The sequence below is a fragment of the Leucopleurus acutus genome (genome assembly GCF_964270905.1).
Source record: "Leucopleurus acutus genome assembly, chromosome: 10".
Taxonomy (NCBI): domain Eukaryota; kingdom Metazoa; phylum Chordata; class Mammalia; order Artiodactyla; family Delphinidae; genus Leucopleurus; species Leucopleurus acutus.
In genome coordinates, this window is record NC_139153.1 from 79,374,319 (window position 1) to 79,398,986 (window position 24,668).

The 24,668-nt window shown below is 39.2% G+C and overlaps 2 protein-coding genes across 2 annotated transcripts in view; both read right to left on the reverse strand.

Annotated features, from left to right (window-relative positions):
- PKHD1 (PKHD1 ciliary IPT domain containing fibrocystin/polyductin) overlaps positions 1 to 24,668 on the reverse strand; it is a 433,150-nt gene that overhangs the window by 127,690 nt on the left and 280,792 nt on the right. The window contains exon 54 of the mRNA XM_082848479.1: positions 23,256 to 23,393. Coding sequence (XP_082704605.1) covers positions 23,256 to 23,393 — 138 coding nt within the window. The remainder of the gene's footprint in view (positions 1 to 23,255; positions 23,394 to 24,668) is intronic.
- On the reverse strand, positions 15,295 to 18,307 carry LOC309966989 (ubiquitin carboxyl-terminal hydrolase 1-like; the record flags this gene model as incomplete). Its single annotated transcript, XM_082847432.1, is given in 7 exon segments — positions 15,295 to 15,800; positions 15,803 to 16,039; positions 16,125 to 16,917; positions 16,919 to 17,671; positions 17,674 to 17,730; positions 17,840 to 18,214; positions 18,257 to 18,307. Coding segments are annotated over 7 exon segments (2,772 nt in total).

Here is a 24,668-nt window from a genome sequence, read left to right on the forward strand (position 1 = left end):
ATTAAATCTTCACAACAGGGGCTTCCCGGGTGGCGCAGTGGTTGAGCGTCTGCCTGCCAATGCAGGGGACACAGGTTCGAGCCCTGGTCTGGGAAGATCCCACATGCCGCGGAGCAACGGGGCCCGTGAGCCACAATTACTGAGCCTGTGCATCTGGAGCCTGTGCTCCGCAACAAAAGAGGCTGCGATAGTGAGAGGCCCGTGCACCGCAATGAAGAGTGGCCCCCGCTTGCCACAACTACAGAAAGCCCTCGCACAGAAACGAAGACCCAACACAGCCATAAATAAATAAATTTAAAAAATAATACTGGGGCTTCCCTGGTGGCGCAGTGGTTGAGAGTCCGCCTGCCAATGCAGGGGACACGGGTTCGTGCCCCGGTCCGGGAGGATCCCACATGCCACGGAGCGGCTGGGCCCGTGAGCCATGGCCGCTGAGCCTGCGTGTCCCGAGCCTGTGCTCCACAACAGGAGAGGCCACAACAGTGAGAGGCCCGCATACCAAAAAAAAAAAAAAAAAATACTGATTACCATAAATCTACTGCACCCATTCCCCTGGCATTTAAAAAAAAAAAATCTTCACAACACACTTGAGAAGTAAATATGATTCTTATCTCAGTGTTAAATATTCATATAGAATGAGGCTAAGGAGTTAAGGGACTCGTCCAAATTTATCCAACTAGTAAGTATCAGTCTGAATTTGAACAATGGTCTGTTTATGCTGTGTTCTATTAAACAAGTAATAGGTTATTATCTAAGCCTAAATTCTTTTAGCAGTAAAAGGACACAACCTTCAAGCTGTGATACTCAAATAGCAGTTGGGAATTACTTTTGACCTTAATCTGCTGATGTAAACAGCAGACTTTGGTCACTTTCACAGTATGAGAATAATTTGGGGAAATTACTAAAATTGTGTTTCTGAGTACGGACCTGGCAAAGATTATTTTCTTCAGAAAATATATCTTAGAGTACATAAAATATTACAAAGCATTAGATTTTTTAAGAAGCAACTAGTGAGAAGATTGTTTCCAAACTATATACTGGATTGGAGAAGTTGACAAAACACTCTGCTATCAAACATGCCTTTCCACTTAGAAATTCCTGAAAACATAACCCAAAATGAGGTTGCCAAATATGGTAAAATGAGGTTGCCAAATATGGTAAAATGAAGTAAATGGAAACTTAAAATTGCCTGGTTGTGCTTTTGGCTAAGTGGTCTTTCAGGGGCATAAAATCATTTTCCCCAGTTGGCACCCCATATATATACCTGGTTAGCCAAAGGCTCGGTGTGAGTTTCCAGCTTGCTACATACCTAGCTCTAGAGTTCAGCCTGCACAACCATTGGTCTACAGGGACTGTTGAAAGTAAGACTCAGAGGGGTAAGTAAATTTCCCTGGAGTCACACAGTAGGCCAACGGGCATGCAAGGATTGGACCCCACAGCGTGTGCTTTCCCAATAAAACGCTAAGGTACACAGAGGCTCCACGTAGGGAATGTCAATCCTCAGCTGAGTGACTAACACATCCTCTTAGCCAAAACAAAGATGTGCGAGAGCAGAAAGAAGGGATGTGGGAAGGAGGAGAATGTGAAGAAAATGTGCGTGGTATAGCTCTTATCTGGCCAGTAAGCCGTTTTCCAACTGTGATTTCATTTATTTCACGGAGGGTAGTTTAGATTCTTGGGGGAAAATGGTCTAGCACTAAACAGATACCAGAGAGAAAAAAAGTAGGACAGTTTTTGCCCTAGAGAAATGTACGCAGAGTCCCACGAAAAGAGTTCAGTGTTCCTCTAAAATCAGAGATTAAATCAATTATGCAACCCAAAACGGCAGCACATGTGGAGCTTTCACAGAAAGTCTGTGCAAAATTAGTCAGCCTGCCGTGATCTTTTGGTATCTGAAATGACCAAAGTTTGTATTCTTTTTTGTGATGTGGGGGAAGGGAAAGATGGAGAATAGGGATGGAGCAGAAAGAAGGCAAGAGTGACCTAAGAGAAGGAAACAGATACTATTTTAACATGAAAACGCAGTGCTTCTCAAATGTGTGAAAGCTGGTAAAGGGAAAGCCTTAAAGTCCGGACTCCTCATTTTATGCTCAAATCTAGCACTCGAAGAAAGGTGAGGTGCTCTCACCAGCTTGGGCTTTGCCCCTAAATGAGAGGAGCCACCGCTAAGAGAAGGCTCATGGGATCATGCAGTTCTTCTCTGATTTCCCTTTTTAAAGCTGCTTCAAGCTGCTCTAAACTGTAACAAAAGGCATTTTCAACCTGGATGAATGCAGATACTCACAATGGAGGGGAAATCCTTGTCGTCATGCTGCCGAGACAAGCGAGGTGTTTTTGCATATGTGATTTCATTTAATTATCACAACCCTGTGAAGGATATTGTTGAGGCTCTCACAAGGAAACGGAGACAGAGAGAGGTTAAAAAACCTGTCAGAAATTACACAGCTAAAAAGTGGGGAAGCTGGGCTTAGACTTATAAGTCCCATCCGAGGACACGTGGACGTAGCGGAATAGGAAAGAAGTAAACGGAAGTTGTCACAACTTAGGATGATGGTGGGCAACGGAGGGGAAACAGAATACGTTCCAGATGCTAAAATCACCTGGGGAGATGGAAGGAAAATAAGTTCTGGTATATAAAAGATAACGGTTATAATGATTTGAGGAATATGGTACAAATGGATTCCATGAACTTCAAAGGTAAGAAAAAGGTTAAAGGACTTTATACGATTTTATTAACTGAACTTCTTTGATGGACTCAAATATAAACCTAGTTTACATTTAAGTCCACTCTTTTAGCACGACTCCCCACAGCTTGTGACTAAGCCAGCCCACCCTGAATTATTTACCTCCACCCTCCTCTGTGCCCGTGAGATCCCCCAGGCTTTTATATGCCTACTTTCATCCTGTCTAACTCCTAATCATCCCTCAAAACTTGGCTCCACTATAATTTATTTCTAAAACCCTCCTATGACCTAGAGCTAGATGCCCCCTTTTGTGCATAAAAATGTCCTCACCTCTTGCTGCAGTAAGTCTTCTTCGAGGAACTTGTCCTAAAGAAATAATATAGAACACAGGCAAGGGTTCATGCTCAAAGTTCTCCACTGCAGTGCTACCTATTTACAACAGCGGACATCGGAAAACTCCTTGAAATAGCAAATGATTGGGAACAGCTTTGTGCATTTAGAACCCCTTTCTTCCCCGCCACCTGTGCCCCGGTTTCCTTGCCACACTTGAGAGCTGAGCCACCTAAACCGAGTCCCCAAACAAGAGCAAACTCAGCTCAGAGGCCACCTCCTCTGGGAGCCTTCCTTGTCAACTACGTCTGTTTTAAGTAGCCCGCTGTGGGCTACCACACAGGCCATGCTTTACCTCAGTGCTTCAAGACTGTACTGTAAGTGTCTTTTATCAGACTGCCTCCTCTTTACAGTACACTCCCTGAGAGAAGGAGATGTGTCTTTCCAGCAAAGTTCACATCTATTTTGTCCCCAAAATGGTGAACTAAGTAATTTTAACCAATCCTCTTGCAGAAAACAATTAAAAATAAAGAGGGATACTCCACAGTAAAAAAGACACCGATGTTATAAGAATAGTAAGTATGTATGTGCCTAGCATCATAGCTTCAGAATAAAGCAAAAATGAGCAGATATACCAAAAAAACAGTGGCAAATTAAATAAACAAGAAAATAGTAAGGATGCAACAGTTTTGACTAATATAATTAGCAAACAACATAATATGTGTAGATGCAAAACTAGACTCACAAAGAATACATATTCTTTTCAAGCTTGCATAAAACATTCACAAATATTGGTCATACGATGACCCTAAAGCAACTTCAAAGCGTTTGCACAGCAAAGGAAACGATAAACAAGACCAAAAGACAACCCTCAGAATGGGAGAAAATATTTGCAAATGAAGCAACTGACTAAGGATTAATCTCCAAAATTATAAGCAGCTCATGCAGCTTAATAACAAAAAAACAAACAACCCAATCCAAAAATGGGCAGAAGACCTAAATAGACATTTCTCCAAAGAAGATATACAGATTGCCAACAAACACATTAAAGAATGCTCAACATCACTAATCATTAGAGAAATGCAAATCAAAACTACAATGAGATATCATCTCACACCAGTCAGAATGGCCATCATCAAAAATTCTAGAAACAATAAATGCTGGAGAGGGTGTGGAGAAAAGGGAACCCTCTTGCACTGTTGGTGGGAATGTAAATTGATAAAGCCACTATGGAGAACAGTATGGAGGTTCCTTAAAAAACTACAAATAGAACTACCATATGACCCGGCAATCCCACTACTGGGTATATACCCTGAGAAAACCACAATTCAAAAAGAGTCATGTACCAAAATGTTCACTGCAGTTCTATTTACAATAGCCCAGAGATGGAAACAACCTACGTGTCCATCATCGGATGAATGCATAAAGAAGATGTGGCACATATATACAGTGGAATATTACTCAGCCATAAAAAGAAACAAAATTGAGCTATTTGTAATGAGGTGCATAGACCTAGAGTCTGTCATACAGAGTGAAGTAAGTCAGAGAGACAAATACCGTATGCTAACACATATATATGGAATTTAAGGGAAAAAAAATGTCATGAAGAACCTAGGGGTAAGACAGGAATAAAGACACAGACCTTCTACAGAATGGACTTGAGGATATGGGGAGGGGGAAGGGTAAGCTGTGACAAAGCGAGAGAGAGGCATGGACATATATACACTACCAAACGTAAGGTAGATAGCTAGTGGGAAGCAGCCGCATAGCACAGGGAGATCAGCTCGGTGCTTTGTGATCACCTGGAGGGGTGGGATAGGGAGGGTGGGAGGGAGGGAGGGAGATGGAAGAGGGAAGGGATATGGGAACATATATATATGTGTATATATATATGTATATATATAACTGATTCATTTTGTTGTAAAGCAGAAACTAACACACCATTGTAAAGCAATTATACTCTAATAAAGATGTTAAAAAAAATCATATTGCATATACTCGTCTACCATAGTTCAATTAAAATGTACAATTCATCTTGGGAAAGGTCTATAAACTGAATTGTATTAAATAAAGGTTTTCCAATTATCTAGAGATAAGATTAAGAAAGTGAAAAAGGAAGCCACAGAGTGGGCAAAGGTATTTGTAACACATATAACCAACAAAAGGTACATTCCAACATGACCCAGCAATTCCACTACTGGGCATATACCCTGAAAAATATCATAATTCAAAAAGAGTTACGGGGCTTCCCTGGTGGTGCAGTGGTTGAGAGTCCGGCTGCCGATGCAGGGGACACGGGTTCGTGCCCCAGTCCGGGAAGATCCCACATGCCGCGGAGCGGCTGGGCCCATGAGCCATGGCTGCTGAGCCTGAGTGTCTGGAGCCTGTGCTCCGCAACGGGAGAGGCCACAACAGTGAGACGCCTGCTCAAAATGTTCATTGCAATCTATAGATTCAATGCAATCCCTATCAAACTACCAATGGCATTTTTCACAGAACTAGAACAAAAAATTTCACAATTTGTATGGAAACACAAAAGACCCCGAATAGCCAAAGCAATCTTGAGAACGAAAAACGGAGCTGGAGGAATCAGGCTCCCTGACTTCAGACTATACTACAAAGCTACAGTAATCAAGACAGTATGGTACTGGCACAAAAACAGAAATATAGATCAATGGAACAGGATAGAAAGCCCAGAGATAAACCCACGCACATATGGACACCTTATCTTTGATAAAGGTGGTAGAAATGTACAGTGGAGAAAGGACAGTCTCTTCAATAAGTGGTGCTGGGAAAACTGGACAGGTACATGTAAAAGTATGAGATTAGATCACTCCTAACACCATACACAAAAATAAGCTCAAAATGGATTAAAGACCTAAATGTAAGGCCAGAAACTATCAAACTCTTAGAGGAAAACATAGGCAGAACACTCTATGACATAAATCACAGCAAGATCCTTTTTGACCCACCTCCTAGAGTAATGGAAATAAAAACAAAAATGAACAAATGGGACCTATTGAAACTTCAAAGCTTTTGCACAGCAAAGGAAACCAGAAACAAGACCAAAAGACAACCCTCAGAATGGGAGAAAATATTGGCAAATGAAGCAACTGACAAAGGATTAATCACCAAAATTTATAAGCAGCTCATGCAGCTCAATAACAAAAAAACAAACAATCCAATCCAAAAATGGGCAGAAGACCTAAATAGACATTTCTCCAAAGAAGATATACAGACTGCCAACAAACACATGAAAGAATGCTCAACATCATTAATCATTAGAGAAATGCAAATCAAAACTGCAATGAGATATCATCTCACACCAGTCAGAATGGCCATCATCAAAAAATCTAGAAACAATAAATGTGGGAGAGGGTGTGGAGAAAAGGGAACACTCTTCAACTGCTGGTGGGAATGTGAATTGGTTCAGCCACTATGGAGAACAGTATGGAGGTTCCTTAAAAAACTACAAATAGAACTACCATATGACCCAGCAATCCCACTACTGGGCATATACCCTGAGAAAACCATAATTCGAAAATAGTCATGTACCAAAATGTTCATTGCAGCTCTATTTACAATAGCCTGGAGTTGGAAGCAACCTAAGTGTGCATCATCAGATGAATGGATAAAGAAGATGTGGCACATATATACAATGGAATATTACTCAGCCATAAAAAGAAACGAAATTGAGCTATTTGTAGTGAGGTGGATAGACCTAGAGTCTGTCATACAGAGTGAAGTAAGTCAGAAAGAGAGAGACAAATACCATATGCTAACACATATATATGGAATTTAAGAAAAAAAATGTCATGAAGAACCTAGGGGTAAGACAGGAATAAAGACACAGACCTACTGGAGAACGGACTTGAGGATATGGGGAGGGGGAAGGGTGAGCTGTGACAGGGCGAGAGAGAGGCATGGACATATATATACTAACAAACGTAAGGTAGATAGCTAGTGGGAAGCAGCCGCATGGCACAGGGATATTGACTTGGTGCTTTGTGACCGCCTGGAGGGGTGGGATAGGGAGGGTGAGAGGGAGGGAGATGGAAGAGGGAAGAGATATGGGAACATATGTATATGTATAATTGATTCACTTTGATATAAAGCAGAAACTAACACACCATTGTAAAGCACTTATACCCCAATAAAGATGTTAAAAAAAAATGTTCATTGCAGCTCTATTTACAATAGCCAGGACATGGAAGCAACCTAAGTGTCCATCATCGGATGAATGGATAAAGAAGATATGGCACATATATACAGTGGAATATTACTCAGCCATAAAAAGAAACGAAATTGAGTTATTTGTAGTGAGGTGGATCGACCTAGAGTCTGTCATACACAGTGAAGTAAGTCAGAAAGAGAAAGACAAATACCGTATGCTAACACATATATATGGAATCTAAGAAAAAAAAATGTCATGAAGAACCTAGTGGTAAGATGGGAATAAAGACACAGACCTAGTAGAGAATGGACTTGAGGATATGGGGAGGGGGAAGGGTAAGCTGTGACAAAGTGAGAGAGTGGCATGGACATATATACACTACCAAACGTAAAATAGATAGCTAGTAGGAAGAAGCCGCATAGTACAGGGAGATCAGCTCGGTGCTTTGTGACCACCTAGAGGGGTGGGATAGGGAGGGTGGGAGGGAGGGAGATGCAAGAGGGAAGAGATATGGGAACATATGTATAACTGATTCACTTTGTTATAAAGCAGAAACTAACACACCATTGTAAAGCAATTATACTCCAATAAAGATGTTAAAAAGAAAACCAATATTTGCTTTTTGTAATAATAATAGTAATTATTAATAAATGTTGCTTGATTTGAAAAAAAAAGACTTCAACAAATCAATATAAAAAAGATAATTCATCATTTTAAAAGGGCAGGGCAGGAATAAAGATGTAGACATAGAGAGTAGACTTGAGGACACAGGATGGGAGGGGGAAGCTGGGGCGAAGTGAGAGTAGCAAAGACTTATATACACTACCGAATGTAAAATAGTTAGCTAGTGGGAAGCAGCAGCGTAGCACAGGGAGATCAGCTCGGTGCTTTGCGATGACCTAGAGGGGTGGGATAGGGAGGATGGGAGGGAGGCTCAAGAGGGAGGGTATATGGGGCCATAGGTATACATATGGCTGATTCACTTTGGTGTACAACAGAAACTAACACAGTATTGTGAAGCAATTATACTCCAATAAAGATCTATTTTTTTTAAAAAAAATGGCAAGAGAACAGCTACTTCACAAAACAAGATACCAAATAGAAAATAAAAATTTTAAAAGTGCTCAAATCACATTAAATATTAGAGATATGCAAATTAAAACAACCATGAGATCCCACTACATACCCACTAGAATGGATTCTTATTTAGTTGAACTTGTACTTTTTACTTTGCAAACTTTTCTGAACGTGTGTGTCATACTTCATAATAAACTATTATGTTTCAAGGACACTCATCAATACGTACTTGTTCATCAAAAGAATGGGAACTCATCAAAATTATATTTGTTTTTCTGCTTCTCTAACGCATTAAATTCTTTTATAGCTTTAATGAGGTATAACTGATGTATTAAAAGAACTGCATATATTTAATAAATATTGACCAAAATTTTAGACTCATCTCCCTAATAAACTTTTTGTCGGGTCCTGTTCACTGAATCCAAAACAACAAATTGTGTTTCTAAATAATCTGTATTTCCCTCCAAGTTAACCTTGAAATTCCATAAATATCATGATTGCCCATAAAAGATAGGTTAAGAAATTACCCCCCAATATCAATTTTACACATTTTCTCCTGCCCTCAGAACTAAGTTATACATTGGTGACTTTGGAAGCTGAGCTTCCAACTGAAGCATGACTATTTTTCTCATGTCTTGCTGTAGCTATTTTCTTCAGAGTAGAGCCTCCAGAACATTCTGGACAAATAGTGATAAATCAATTAAATTGTGAAGCCTGTTTTATTCTGAATTAGCCTTTAATTCCCAGTGTATACTTGACCCACTTAGCCCTAAAACACCCCTTCGCAACAAAATCAATCCCATGTGAAAAAAAAAAAAAAGGAGGGTGGAAGGGCTTTCAGCCCAATGAAATAAGACATGGTTATAAGAATAACCAGTAGACATTATCAAATGATAATCTCCAGCCCCTCAGAGAGTGATTTTATTCAAGCTGACAAATTTCCATCATTGATGAGAGGGGCTCTCAATTTGTTAACAGTTGATAGAAATTAAAATAAAAGTTAATATATAACATATTCATTCACATATTTGCAACATGTATAAAAACCCTTATAATTTCATAAATAAGACAGAGCTAATTTACTTCTGTAAGCCTCAGTTTCTGCAACTTCATATAAAATAGGCACAGTAAAAGCATCCATTTTTAATTAGGCTTAAATAATTTAGTACATGTTAAAGATACATGGCAGGGTCTGCATATAATACATGCTCTTAAAAATGTTGGCTCTTAGTAGTAATAGTGTAGACAGTAGTGGTAGTAACAATAGAGAAGTGAAACATTTTAAAATCAATGTTTAAATCTGGAAATTAAGAGAAAGAAGGCAAGCTCTTCCTAGCAAGTAATGTCCTATCCCTAAGGTACTAGAAACTAGACATTTCAAAGGTAAACATATTAGGTGATCACTTACTTGAATGTCCAGACCAAGGAACTGCAGAAAACACAATTAAATTCCTCTTAAACTCAAATACTGTCGTAAGAGTTTTCTAACCAAGAAAATAAAGTATTCATTCATTCATTCACTTGTTTGCTTAAAATTATCTAGCTTTTCCATGAAAAAATAATTAATTAATATTTAACAATTTTTTTATTTATCATATAATTAACTATTTAAACATTTTAAAATAATTAATAAATTTCTAAGGAATTTTATGTTATTGTGATAGAAGTTCAAGTGTCCAAAATATATTTGGGGAAATGCTGATTTAGAAAGTATTAAAATATTAAAGTAAAATGATTACTACAATTGTGTTTAGTAGAGACAAACCCAGCAAGATAGAAGGATTATTTCTTGTACCCGTGTTTTGCTTAAAAATACATATACATTTAAGAATAATGTGATACATGGGCCAGGTTCCAATCTTTCTTAACCAAACCTTTACAACATTTACTTCAGTTGCCTTCCCTCTGGTTTCCCCCAAACCATCCACCCTTTCTTTACTTAGGATAAAGGTCAAGCTCCTTAATGTGACCCACGATGCTCTGCTTTCTCTGATTCGCAGCTCTATCTCACAAACCATTCTCTCTCTTGCTAACAAAGCTTCAGTTACACTGGCCTTATTTTAGTTCCACAAATGTTCCAGCTTCCCAGTTTTGGGGACTTCAACATGCTATTTCCATTGCCTGAAATGCTCTCTGGACATGACTTGCATCTCCATCTACCACTCCATTCTTTCTTCATCTTCCCTGCCCTCTCCCCCGAATCTTTCGCTTTCTCACACAGGGTGAGCAGAAGGTCTTTAGTAAAATAATATACCCACGTTGTACTATAAGAGGAGAGCAATATTTGCAGGAAAAAACTCTTGTTTTCAAAATGTGTCTGTGTGTTTATTTTGTAGGTGCTACACTCTAAAGATCCTAAAAGGCCTTAGTCAATTAACACGAAGGCTTGAGAGATCTCACAATTGCCCTCCTAGAACTGTACTAGAGCCAGGAATTTCCATGGACTTGACCACAGAGAGCACTGACTGGATGGAGAGGATCCTGGGGATAGGGCAGAGGGAAAAAAAGGGAAGACGAGATGAGATGAGAGCAAAAAGGGACCCTGGCACCCATCTGATGCTGTCTCTGTACGGAGTTAATTTAATGGAAAAAATTAAAAAATGTTTCACACCAAAAAAAAGAAGAAGAATGTGATATTTGTCAGAGAACTAATATCCATCTGAAAACAAACAGATATTTCTATGCCTGATCTAACTTTGAAATATGTATTATTTAACTGTTGGCTACCAATCTTCTGAACTCACAGAAGTGGAGTTTAGTGCTTCCTGAACCTGTAAAGAACAAAGGTTTTATGCTTTTGCCCTTACAGTTAAGTAAGTATGATATTTAAAAATCACATCCCTTTGATTTCACCTTTTTATTAACTAGTAGTTTAATTAGAGAACGGTCAGTATAAACAGAAACTGATTTGTTGACTGATGATCTATATTAGCTAACTTATAAACCATCTACTTTACAGATATCTATGTACACTTATATTTACACATTAAATTTGTGGTTAATTTGTATTATTTTTTAATCACAAACTTGAAAGAATATATTTTTGTTTGGTTTGGTTTTTTTTCTTAATATATTATTTTTAAACAAACATCACCACAAGATTCTCTCTGGCTACTCAATGAGTCTGACTACTGGGTATTGTGTCTTTAAGCTGGAGGATATGTTTTAATCTACACTTTTCTCTGGTTTGTCTCCTTCTTATTACTTAATCATCCAATGAGCCTTACAGAACTGTCAGTTTGGAAGGCAATAAACTGTGTATGGATTTTTCTTCTTCTTTAGGATTGAGAAAGTCCCAATCACGCAAGCAATGAAAGAAACTTCCATACACCTAGTACTTCATTTCCTGACAATCAAAGTCATGGGCTAATGATGACCTTAGGCTCCTGGCTACAAATGTGAGACAGGGCTGACAAATACACATCACTGGCTCTGCAAAACAATATGTGACAAGTTTTAGGATAAAAACCCAGTTCCTAGCATAATTACTGAGTGACCAGGCAGTGCATCACGTGACTTGGCTCTGACAGGCTGAAGGAAAAATGCACTGCTGAGTCCGAAGGGACTCTGAAATGTGGGGCATGTGTTGTTTACTTAGGGATCAAGGAGACTTCTGTTAAGTTTTAAAGACACACATATATTATTACTGATTATCCCTCTCTGAAATCCTCCTACAAACTATCACAAGAGAATTTTTCATTTGCAATTTTAAAAGTATGCATAATATTAAAACACTTTCATTGAGTTGCACATCTGGATCAATAACATGTTAATATGACTGATATCTAACATAACAAAGGATGCATATTAAAGCATGGAAATGATGTCTCAACTAAAAAAGGACACTGGTGAAAAGGATGAGTTCAGACAGCTATTCCCGTACAAAGAAATACAAACATTTAAAACACTCAACAAACCAATGCTTATTGAACAGGCTTTGAGTCAGGCATTTTTATTAGCTTTCCTCTCCTAGACAGAATAAAATTTAGATTTGTACAAGATCATCAATTTTTTCAATGTGTTTTTAGCCCCTGTTTATTGCTTTCATATAGGGAGAGGGGGGAAACATTGTGCTCATTTATACATTAACACTGTAAGCCCTTCCTCACAGATGTTGACATTTAGGTGTCAGTAGACTGGATGTATTACAAGAAAAAGGCATTGAGCTGAAAGACATACTTAGATGTGTCCATTCATTTATCAATAAACTAATCAGTCACACAGCACATTATCAGAAGCCTACTATGCACAAGGTACTAGGGTTACAAAATTCTGTAAAGAAGCCTATCATCTAATACAGAGAAGATATTCATGAAAACATACCATTTCATAATAGTAAAATGAATGTAGTAATGACAATACGAATGAAAGAATGGACCAGGAGAAAAGATACACTGAAACCTATTGAATGGAAAATGCCCATAGTAAAGGTAGTCCTTGGGCAAAGGCTTGAAGGACAAATATTTGAAGTGACTAAAATAACCTCTAATCCTGGTCCTGCTCTTTATGAGCTATGAGACCTTGGAACCAATCAATAATCTCTTTGGATCTCAGTTCCATTATCCATACAATGATACAGATGATTCACATAATCTCTGAGGTCTGAGATATCACAGTTATAAATCCACTCTTGAGGAATTTTCCAGAAGTTGTATAATGACTCGCTAAACTAGATTTATAATCCAGATTTCTAGAGTTCCCATATTCATGAAGGTCCTAAACTAATTTCTGTCTTCTTAAAGTCATATGCATGAGATTATCAAAAAGTAGCAATTTTCAGCACAATTTGGACTCACTCGCGTTCTTCATTGCTTTAGAAAACAACCCTGCATAGCTTAAAATCCATCCTACACTGTGAAACTCATGCCTACTTGTCACTAGTCTCCAGCTACCAAGGCAGCCTTTCTGCCTCACAATTATGTAAAGCACATGCCTGGCTCTGCCTCAGGACTTCTGCACCAGCTCTTCCTTCTGTCTGAAACCCTCTTGTTCAAATCTTTGTGAGTCTAGCTCTTTCTTGGCTCTATGGTCTGTAGTCACACTGATTCTTCAGAAAGGTGTTTACTGACTACCTAATCTATGGTGCCAACACCTCTCTTCAGCTCACTCCTCCATTTAGTTTTCTTCAGAGTATGTACTGCCATCTAAAATTATCTTCCCCATTTACTTTACTATTTCATTGTCTATTTCCCCAGCAAAAGAGTGCATGCAGGAATCTTATCTGTCTTGCTCACTGCTGAATACTCAAGCATTCAATGGCAATTCAACTCAATTGCCAATTGAGTTGCCAATTCAACTCAATTGGCACTGAGTTGGCATTCAATGAAAGAGAGAGAAGTGGGGAGGAAGGGAATGGAGACAGGGGCAAATCTATTTTCTCCTTAATATCTACTGTTTTGCTCCATTTTATCATCGAAAAGAAAGTTTGTTACTCATGAAAGCATAGAAAGGTTTGATGACATCACTCTTAATATAGACAACGGTTTATTTTCAAACATGAGATTGAATCTGTTCAATTGTACTTAAGGCTATATTTTAAGCCAAAAAATGAAGTTGTTAAGTATAGGTAAATGGCATTAAGCTTATTAGAAGTTACTGTCTTTCATGTATTGTGTTGAATTTTTTTCTTTGTTCAAGAACCTACTGTGTAGCACAGGGAACTCTACTCGATGATCGGTGGTGACCTAAATGGGAAGGAAATCTAAAAAAGAGTGGATATTTTTATACGTATGACTGATTCACTTTGCTGTGCAGCAGAAACTAACACAACATTGTAAAGCAACTATACTCCGATAAGAATTAATTTTATGTAAAATAGGTAGCTAGTGGGAAGCAGCCACATAGCACAAGGAGATCAGCTCATGCTTTGTGACCACCTAGAGGGGTGGGATAGGGAGGGTGGGAGGGAGATGCAAGAGGGTGGGGATATGGGGATATATGTATGTGTATAGCTGATTCACTTTGTTATACAGCAGCAACTAACACAACAATGTAAAGCAATTATACTCCAATAAAGATGTTTAAAAAAAAAAGAATTAATTTTAAAAAAACATGCAAAGTAACATTTTCTATCAAAACTATATTTGACAGCCATTATATTAAAAAAAAAAAGAATAAGATGGACAATTTCCTTTCCTGCTTTCTTTATTCTCTCCGCTGTATCTCATACTGCTCAGCGGCCATGGCTCACGGGCCTAAACGCTCCGCAGTATGTGGGATCTTCCCGGACCGGGGCACGAACCCGTGTCCCCTGCCTCGGCAGGCGGACTCTCAACCACTGCGCCACCAGGGAAGCCCGACCTCTTGGTTTTTTTAAAAAAAGTTAAATTTAAGGTCACACCTCTAAGTTCAATGCACTATATACAGATCGTGCAGAGTATGACTATGAAGAGATACAAATTAGTCCATGCTGAAAAAGACTTACCAGGGTACAGAATCATTTTCATAAATACATATAAAAGTCTTGTGAAGATAGAAGAGGACTGACTCTTCAGGTTTTCTGAGACACTTTTCAAAGTGATTCAAGGCACAAAATGTGCACTACTGTGAATACATACATGTGCCTCTAATACAGCCCATCAAATATTTGGCTTCATGACTTACAAAACTAAATGTACTGAAATGAGATTCTGCTTCTTAGCTGAAAAACCACAGAAGCTATAAACATCATGTAGATAATTACTCCAAAATATGGAGATACAAATACAAGCACTTTATTTGAAAAAGCAAACACAAAAGATAGGTGTAAATTCAAAGTATTTAAATGCTTCCATTTTGAATAATTCAGTTAAGAACCTATACAGGTTTGTTCCCAGAAGCTAATGCATCAATCACTAGTCTCCACTAAGGAAAATGAATTCTAAAAATTAACATGGTTTTCAATAATTCAAATTTCACTATTTATATAAAAACCTAGAGAGACCAATAATACCCAATAGCTTCAAAAGATAAGCTAAAGACTTTTTTGATGTAATCAATTTACCGATGTTTGTCCAGGTCTGTTTAATATATACGCAAGGAAAATACACTCTATAATTTCTTATAAAATAGCAAGTAAGGAGTAGATGTAGGAGATGTAGAAGGGGAAAGAGAATTCAAAATGTCCTTCTCCTCAGTAACTTCCACTTCAGAATCATCAAAAAGCAACCACTTCCCCTCATACTCCTTTAAGCTTTGCACTACATATGAAATTTTGTTTTCAAAACCACTCATGTTAATGCCTGTTTGGTCACTGGATTCCTTGTTTCTATCAGATTCATGGGTCTCATTAGTACTGTTAGTCTCAGAATTTCTATTTTCAGCAAATGCTGTACTGGCAACTTTATCAGGATTAGATGTTTTGTTGTATAACTCATAATCTGCTTTACCCTTTTGTCCTCCAAGAACTCCGATAGCGTCTACATTTTTTTTGTTCAAAACTTTGCTTGGCTGGGTATTTCCACTGACTCTAATCGACACTTCTTCATTGTCATAATTTTCAACCACACCCCTGGCTTGCTCCTCATTCAATGGTTCTGGCTTACCTATTTCACACATTGGTCGTTCACAAAATTTTCCTTATCTAGTTCTAAACTGTTAAGGTCAGTGACTTTAACAGAAGCAGTATAATGCCCACTACTAATTGTAATGCCACTATGCATCACAACTGCAAATAATTCATAGCTGTCATTGGTTGGTTTTGTGCTCCGTTCTTCTAGTAACAGTTTAAGAGGTGTCAGTAAAGGAGTGCTGATCTTGGAAAGTCCACCACCATAACAATCAAACACAAAGAATACTGAAATAAGTACTAATATTCAGGTGCTTCTGTGAAGGATATATGGCACCTCCCCCCTTAATTTTCTTTATTTTCTCCAAGCCACTAGCAGCAAAGCACTTCAAATGAATAGTTATAACTTCAGGCATTTTGTCAAACAAAAGACTTCGTTCAGCTTCAGTATAATGATGGCAATTTTCACAGAAATATTTATCTTCTCCTACAATCCTCTCCACTGAGGCAAACTCTGAAATTGCCCATCTCAGGGTTTTCATTTCTGTTTTTGGCTCTGGAGAAATTTCAGAACTCTCCTCTACTTTGGAAAGCTCATCTTCTTGCACTGGTACACTGATGTCTTGAAAATCTTCTCTTCTTTCTGTTAAACTTTCACATTCTAAGCAATGAGTCCTTAATACCAGCTGACCTTGAAATAATTTCTCCACTAGCTCAAAACCAATTTGCTCTGCACCTTTGTTTATGGGCTTAACTTCATTAACAGGCATAAGATTATTCCTTGGAGATTCAAGTCCACAACCATTAGCTGTATTACCATTCTCATACTTCCCCAAGTCCTCTTCAAGATCATCTTCATTTTCTTTAGATTGTCCTTTGGGTTCTTGGTTTGTTGTTATTTTACCCAGACTACAGAATTTAGAAATAATGCTGGGCTGCTTAGCTGCAGACTTTAACCAGTTTATTTTAACTCTTGATTTCTTTTGTGAGGGTCTTGCACTCTCATTTTCAGAAATGTACTTGGGGATTATTTTACCAGGAATATCTAATGAATCAACTGTAGCTTTTCTTTTTGATCTGGTTTGTCTCTGGTTTTCTTCCAAAGACTGGTGTTCCTTAGAGACTTTAACTTTTTCCTTCACGTTACCAAATTCAGTGTCACTTTTTTCTTTTCCCATTTACTTTTGGCAATTTTTCTTTACAGTCTTCCGAATGCCTCATACTGTCCATCTCTATGCTGTTATTACCACTCATTTCCTCTTTCTGATGTGTTTCTTCTACCTTAGTAGATAACTCTGCCACATTTTTTACGTCTTTCTTTAGGAGTTGGCATGTTTCTTGAATGTTTCCCCAAATCCACTGTAATACTTCCTGTGCATCACGCTGTAGATATCCTTCATACACAGGGCTGAGTCCCCTGAGTGTGTTAAGTAGTCGCCTTGGCTGAGTAGCCAGTTCACCAGTATATTTCTCTGGATTTAAGAGAAAACCAGCCTGAAGCTGTTCGACTGAAATGATCAAGGACTGTAAGCTGCATATTAGTTCATAACTTGCTGAAGAATCATCTTTGCAACTTCCCTTATCTTTTTGACTGGTTTCATCTTTTAGGGCTTCTTTCTTCCTTGAAATAATATTAAATAAGTGCTTCACTCCAGATCTAAAACCAGGACAAAAATATAATACCTGAAGTACACTATTAAGATAACAAGTATTGCCGAGATTATTCAGTCCCACAAACGGTAACAAGTTTTCTCTCTTCTCACAGTTGATAGGTGAGGACTGTGCTGCAGGAACAACTTGATCAGTTTCAGACCCTCTATATTCAGAAGTTTTTTCTTCATTTTCTTGAAAATCTGTGAAATCCAAGGCTCTCTTGGTTTCCTTTTTCTGAAAAAACTTCAAGGAAAGTCTGTTTTTTTTTTTGATGGACCACCTCTTGAAAGCCCATTACTTTCACTAGGTACGACACCGGGAGTTTTCTCTTCAAATCCCAAGGAGTTGAGAAGAATTAATTTATACAGGGACCTTGTAATCACCAATCATATCTAGAATATAACATTTTACCAGGTGCCGTATCTTCTGCTATACCATTTCTTGCTGCTGGCTGTCCTTATCACTGGGGGTTGTTACATCAAAAATGTTTCTCCCATAACTCTGGTCATGGCCCAGAGCGAGGTCCGCGTTGGTGACGCCGAGGAGTCTAAGCGGGCTGAGGGCGGGTGCGACAGGTGAGCCCCGAGCCCGTGGGGGCCCGCGACCCACGGAAAAGCTGGCCGGATTGCCCTCCCCGCAGGGGAGTGACCATTCGCTCTCAAGAGCGGGAACCCGGGCTGCCGCTCGGTCCTGCCAGGCGGAGGCACCGACTACATCCCCGAAGCGGTGACCGACCGCGTCCGCCCCCGTCCCTGCCCCGGGACGGCAAGGAGCGCCAGAAACGGCTCCACTCGCCCGGCGCCAGAACCGCTGGGGTCTCAAGACATTATTTTCTTCTCATTTTCCATCTACCTTCATAGCTGTTTCTTTTCCGTTCTCCTTCCTGAACTCAGCTTCCTCCATTACCTTAAAAGGTTGGTTTTTGCCAAAATTTCAGCACTAGTCATTTTTTCTTCTCTATCTCACAGCTTTGATTGCACATTTTGGCTGATGACCCATACATAGTTAGCACAGTCCTCTCTCCTGTGCTTTCTCATAAATCTATTTGCCCTCTACATGTTACCACTTACACATCCCACTGAAACCTCAACTTGACAAATGTGGATCTATGGAATCAACAAACCACTGTACAGGCTCACTAAGTGGCTGATACTATTCAAGCACTTTAATAAATATTAATTCACTTAATTTTTATAAAACTCTATAAAATAAGCATGATTATTATTGCTCCCATTTTAGAAAGAGAAAGCTCATTAATTTACCAGAGTCACTCAACTAAAATGTGGTGGGAAGGAGGTTCTGTCCTGGCACCGCCGTGGACCCAGATCTCCCAACCTGAACCCTAAGATGTATCCTAACCAACTCCCCTCCTCACATCAAAAGTGCCACGCAGTTCTAGTGATTTTTTACCTCCTCAGTACTTCCCTAATTCATTCTTCCCCTTTAACTCCAGTGCCTTAGTTCAATCTTTTACAATTTCTTTTCTGAAACACCTCGTAGCCTTCTCGCTTTTCACTGTGCCCCTTCCAACATATGCCCCACACTGCCAAGAGTGATCACTCTAAGACCAGATCTAATCATGTCACGTCCCTGCTTAAAACCACCCAGTGACTGTGCACTGCCTTCATGATAAAACCCAAACTCCGTAACATAATGCATAAGGCCAAGAAGCTTCATCAGCTACCACCATTCTATAAATCCTACAGTCCAGGCCTACCCATTCCCTACGATTTCCTGAAGGTATAATGCTCATCCACAAATATGTGCCTTTTCCGATCTCTTCTTTTATCTTTAATCCCCCTCCGCATTGGAGGAGGTGACACTTCCAATTACGTTTTCATTCGTTTGTCTCCACGGCTTTATTGAGACATCTCTTGAAAGCTAGGTTCATGACTTCTATTTCTGTACATCAACCTCTCCTGTGGTACTTGGCACGTGGTAGGCAATGAGCAAAAAACATGACGAATGAAAGTATGGACAAACAAGTGAAATACCTTAAGCTTATCTTAAGTGTTTTATCAGACTAATGAAACAACCACTGAACAAAGAATGAAACTGAATTTGGCATTTCTGATGCAGCTGCAGCCCTCTAAGCAAAGCTTTGATCTTAAACTTCCTTTCTAATGCTAGCATTATGATTCCACTCTACTAAAAGTCAATTGATACATTTTGCCAGCACCAGTTGCCTTAAAAGCAGGACCACCAAGAAATATAATTCCACAATGTTGGGACTTGGATCAAATGGCATCAGATAGCAGACAGACTCTGGCAGTGCTCTGTGCCAATGTCCACAACTATTAGATTTATTTGCTAACTAGTCTTATTATCTATTTCATGTTGGGATTTCTTTAGGGTGTGGTAGAATGGGACAGATGGGTTGAAAGTCTTCCTTCAGGCATCATACAGATAGGATTGGGCAGATGGGTTCCTTTCAGATAATCAGCCTTAAAGCCTGGAACACATGGACAAGCAGAGAGAAAAAGAACATACCGTGTCTAGTAATAGATAAAAATACAGTTGGTAATGGACACAATTAAAAATAAGATTTGAAGTGTATAAATCAAAACTAGAAAGTGGCATTGTGTCACTTCCCTTCAAAGGTACAGATTTTCACAAGCAACAAGTTTGAATTATAGTAATAAGTGACCTCAGAAACCTAAAAAACTTACAAAAACAGACCACTTTTAGCAATATAAGATGCCAACCTGAAATAAGTTTTGTAGTAACAAGAACAAGGCTCAATTTTATTGACTATTTCTATCAGTTAACTGGATGAGAATTTTATAGAATATTAAACAAATGAGCAAGTGATATTAATCTGGGAGGAAAAAATCAGAAGCCAAAAGGATTTCCTCACTGTGGAAAAATGGATTGAAATAATTAAAAAAAGACATAAGTAAAGAATATTGCACTTAGGTCTCCCTAAAACCCAAGTGAAAACAAAATAATTCTTATACAAGTATACAATGTAGAGATATGTATTTGAGGCAGCATATGCAAAAAGAGAAGGAATTAGAGTTGATGAAGTAGTTGGCATAATCAGCTGGATGAAGTTGAATCTTTGGCTGTTTTAAAAGAAAAACCGTATCTGTGGTGGAGAGCGCCCACTGACGCTTCATTTCCAAACTCTGCCCTCCTTTGCTCACTGCCCCGGGACACAGCTGTCCTGGACACAGGACATCAGTGAATCTTCCTTTACTCAGAGTTCTGGTTGGGTTTGGCTAAATGGTAGCATGAGCAGGAGATGAGGGAGGACAGAGAGTAAGATGTGGGTATTTACTCCCAGAGGTCCTTCTGGGTACTGAGTGTGTCCCAGTCACACAAAAGTTCATGGTGCTGTCTGACAACCATCTTCAGGCATTCACCTCCATCTCTGATTCCAGTTAACAATCTCCTTCTCTTACTCCTTTAGGGGAAGGGATGATAAGGATACTCTCCTGTTTCTAGCCCTGGGGTTTGCCCCAGGCCTTTTGGATTTTTGTAAATGGTTCCTTCATTAAAATCTCCTCCAATTGCCCAAGTTAGTATGACATGTACTTCCCGCAGGCACCCTTACAGATAAACTAGCATTTATTAAACACCTATTATATGCCAAGCACTTAGTAGGAGCTGTTATACTTATGGTTTCAGCATCCCTCTGAGGTAGGTTCTATCATATGTTACAGATGAAGTGATGGAGGCATCCAGAGGCTGATTTATTTAAGGCCAAACATCAAGTAGGTAACCAGGTTGGATGTGACCCCAGGCTGTCTGACTTAGAGCCCATGAATATAGCCCAATTCTGCTATATTCATTTCACTCTGTTCAGAATAAGTCATGACTTATGCTTATACTCTTAATCTGGAGAATAGTTCTTTCCCCCTGGCTTCATACTTTCAGAGGAATTAAACAAAACAAGTGTGTTTAGTGACAATTTCAGGAAGCATGAGGGGATCTCATAACTCAGAAATGTGGAGGCAGTGCAAATTCGTAAAATCTTTCCGAAAAGCAATTTGACAATATGCATCCAGGACCTTAAAGCATGCACTTACCCTTAGGCCCATTAATTCCACTTATAAAAGTCTATCCTAAGAAAATAATCAGAGATGTAAATAACGACTTAAGTACTAAGATGTTCATTGCAGAGTAAGTTACAAGGACAAAGAAAACAAAAAAAAATCAAAACCTGAAATAATCTTGAAGTTCAACAATAGAAAAACAGTTAACTAAATTATTATGCAGGTATGTATATGTATAGACTCACATGGATGTGGAATATTAAAGCTATCAAAATTGTGTCTTGGAAATAGAATGAATTAAGGACATTCTCATATTGTTAGTCTAGGATTCAGAAGATTATCAGACTGTATACTCTATGTTTTAGAGCACGTGTGTGCATGTACACATGCACGTGTAAGGAAAAAAATGATTTTAGGGCTACAAAACATTAACTGCGTCTATCTTTACATTTGGGAGTATAAGTGATTACTTTATTTCTTCGGTATAACTTTCTACTTGCTTTTCTGTATTTTCCAGGTGGCACAATAGAAGCAAAAATAAAAATTATTTTAAAACATCAATAACTGTGATTAAAATGATATAACTATAATTATATAATCATAATAATAACTGTGATTAAAATAACTGCGATTTATATATGGCTAAAATAATAGGAACTGCATAACCTGAAAAAGAGAAGATTCAATAAAATGTAGATGAAGGGCTATCAAAAGAAAGAGTTTGACACTCGTCCTAAATAGATCAAACAGAAGAACCTGAACCAACAGAAATTAGAGAAAGATAGATAGACTTTGTCTATAAGAAGGGAAAGAATTCTAACAGACTTTTTAAAAGTGGGAACATGTTGTCTCAAAAGGTTTTGATTTTTCTGTCAGTGGAAGCATTCAAGAAGAGGTTTGACCAAAATTTTTCAGGAAGCTTCTTGCAGTGATTTAAACTTTGGACAGGTAGTTAGGCCTAGAAGTCTCTCCTTCCAGAGAGTCTAAAATTTGCATGCTACTGAACAACAATACCTAAACATTTCCTCACCATCAGAGATTGTTTCTTTGGGATAAGGTATTTTTGTTTCTGAAAATTCTCTTTTAATCTCCTCTGTGGGGGCAAAGTAGAATGACTTTCTGAGTTCAAAAGTAGTTCCTTTGAGGGCAAGGGACATGTCTTCCCATCATTGTGTACAACAGTTTCAAGTACAGAGCCTACCTAGAGCAACTCGGGTTTTTATTTAAGTAAGCCAGTGTACCAGACCTGGTTAAAGACCACCCCAGATCCACTCCATCCTGCAACATCCCTCACTTCCCAGCGGGAGGACCCTCATCTCCTAGCACCATTGCATCTCCCACACTGTGCAAACAGCCCTGGTTCCTCGAGAGACTCACTCTCACTTCACAGCGATTTCTGCCCCAGTATAGCACGAGCGCACAGCTTAGCTTTCAGGTCTGTTCTCTGAAGGACGTGCACTAAGATAGCAACTGAAATTTTCCTGTGAGTTGGTTGATCAAAGGATAACCAATCCACCCTACAAGATCTTCTGAAAGACTGAGCCACGGGTAAATTCTCACACAAAGAACTAAAGGGAGAATTGATGTGCGGCCTGAAGGAGGCAAAAAGAGCCCTGCAATGAGTATGAGGACCCTGGGACCAGATGGCAGCAGACAGCGGGTGGACAGGAGGGGGTGACCAACAAACATCACCTCTGTCTGTGTCCAAAGCTTGCCAGGGAGAAGCTTTACTAGCAAACTTCCTCCTTGCCTCAGCCCTCCCCAAACTCCCTCAAGCAACCCTGCTGGAGGACACCATCCTCTCCCAAGGCCTCTCCCTCCTCCCAATCCTGGTGCCCTTGCCTTTGACTCACCGACTTTCAGTTCCCCGCCTGCAATGAGCATGCACGCCAGGCTCAGAACGTTGCTTCTGTCCACAGGGAATTCTAGAGTCCCCATCACATAGAGGCCTCTGAGGGACGGAAGATCTGTATCCACAAGGACAGTCCTGTCTGCAGAAGGAAAAGAAATTGCTCAGACCCATAAGCACAATGAGAATTACCTCTTCTCCTCCAGCGACCTGCACTGCGGTGCTCGAGGCAGTTCAGGAGCTGCTTCCCTTGCTGCCTGGGCCAGGACAGGGGCAGGAAGTGGAATAACAAATGGTTTTCCAAAGGCTAGGCTTTCATAAAGAGGCAGGGGAAACAAGAGGCATGATGCATACATTCTGCCATCGTTTTACAAACTGAGGGTCATGGCCAAAGGCATTGCTGATGCCCCAAACCCTGCCCCAAGCCTACTTTAGTGCAAATGTCCAGATGAGCTCCACACCCTTTGTCCCCATCCCTCCAGTTTGGCTCTCATGTCTGAGAGGTAGACAACCATACAGACGACCTTGGCCTCTAAAGTCAGACTATCTGGATGTGAATTCCAGCTCTGCTACTGTCTGACTGCGTGGACCAACAATTTTACCCCTCTGTGCCTCAGTTTTCTAATCTGTGAAGTGAAGATGATAATAAAAATACCTGCTTCATTCATAAGGTTTTTGTGAGGATTAAATGAATCAATAGACCTAAAGGGCTGAACCATTCTCAATTCCCCAATCCCACCACGAAAAGCCCAGTGTCTGGTACGTGCTCAATAAACACTGGAAATTTTCATTATTAGTACTGTTGTCCATTAGCTTGGCAAGCTTACAGAGCTCATGGGACAACTCAAAGCTTATTCTTTATTTCCCCTTCCATAAAAGCAGTTTCCATACAACTTCAGGAGAAAGAAACATTGATTTTTGTTTGAAAGTAACAATAGAGTAATACATGAGTAAAAATTCACCTTTAAAACAGTAAATATTTCATGTGTGCCAAAGTATTAAGTGTTACTTTCTGAGGCTTGGTAGTAATTCAACCCAAATTAAAGATATCAAATAAACATTTCTGCTTACATCTTAAGTATCATAATCACTGACACATGCAAAGGTTTTTAAGGAATTTTTAAAAAAATTTATTTTGTTGAAGTATAGTTGATTTACAATGTTGTGTTAGTTTCTGGTGTAAAGTAATTCAGTTTTATATATATATATTCTTTTTCATATTCTTTTCCATTATAGGTTATTAGAAGATAATGAATATAGTTCCCTGTGCTATACAGTAGGTCCTTGTTGGTTATCCACTCTATATATAATAGTTTGCCTCTGCTAATCCCATACTCTCAGTCCTTCCTTCTCCCACCCCCTCTCCCTTGGCAACCACAACTCTATTCTCTATGGCTGTGAGTCTGTTTCTGTTTCA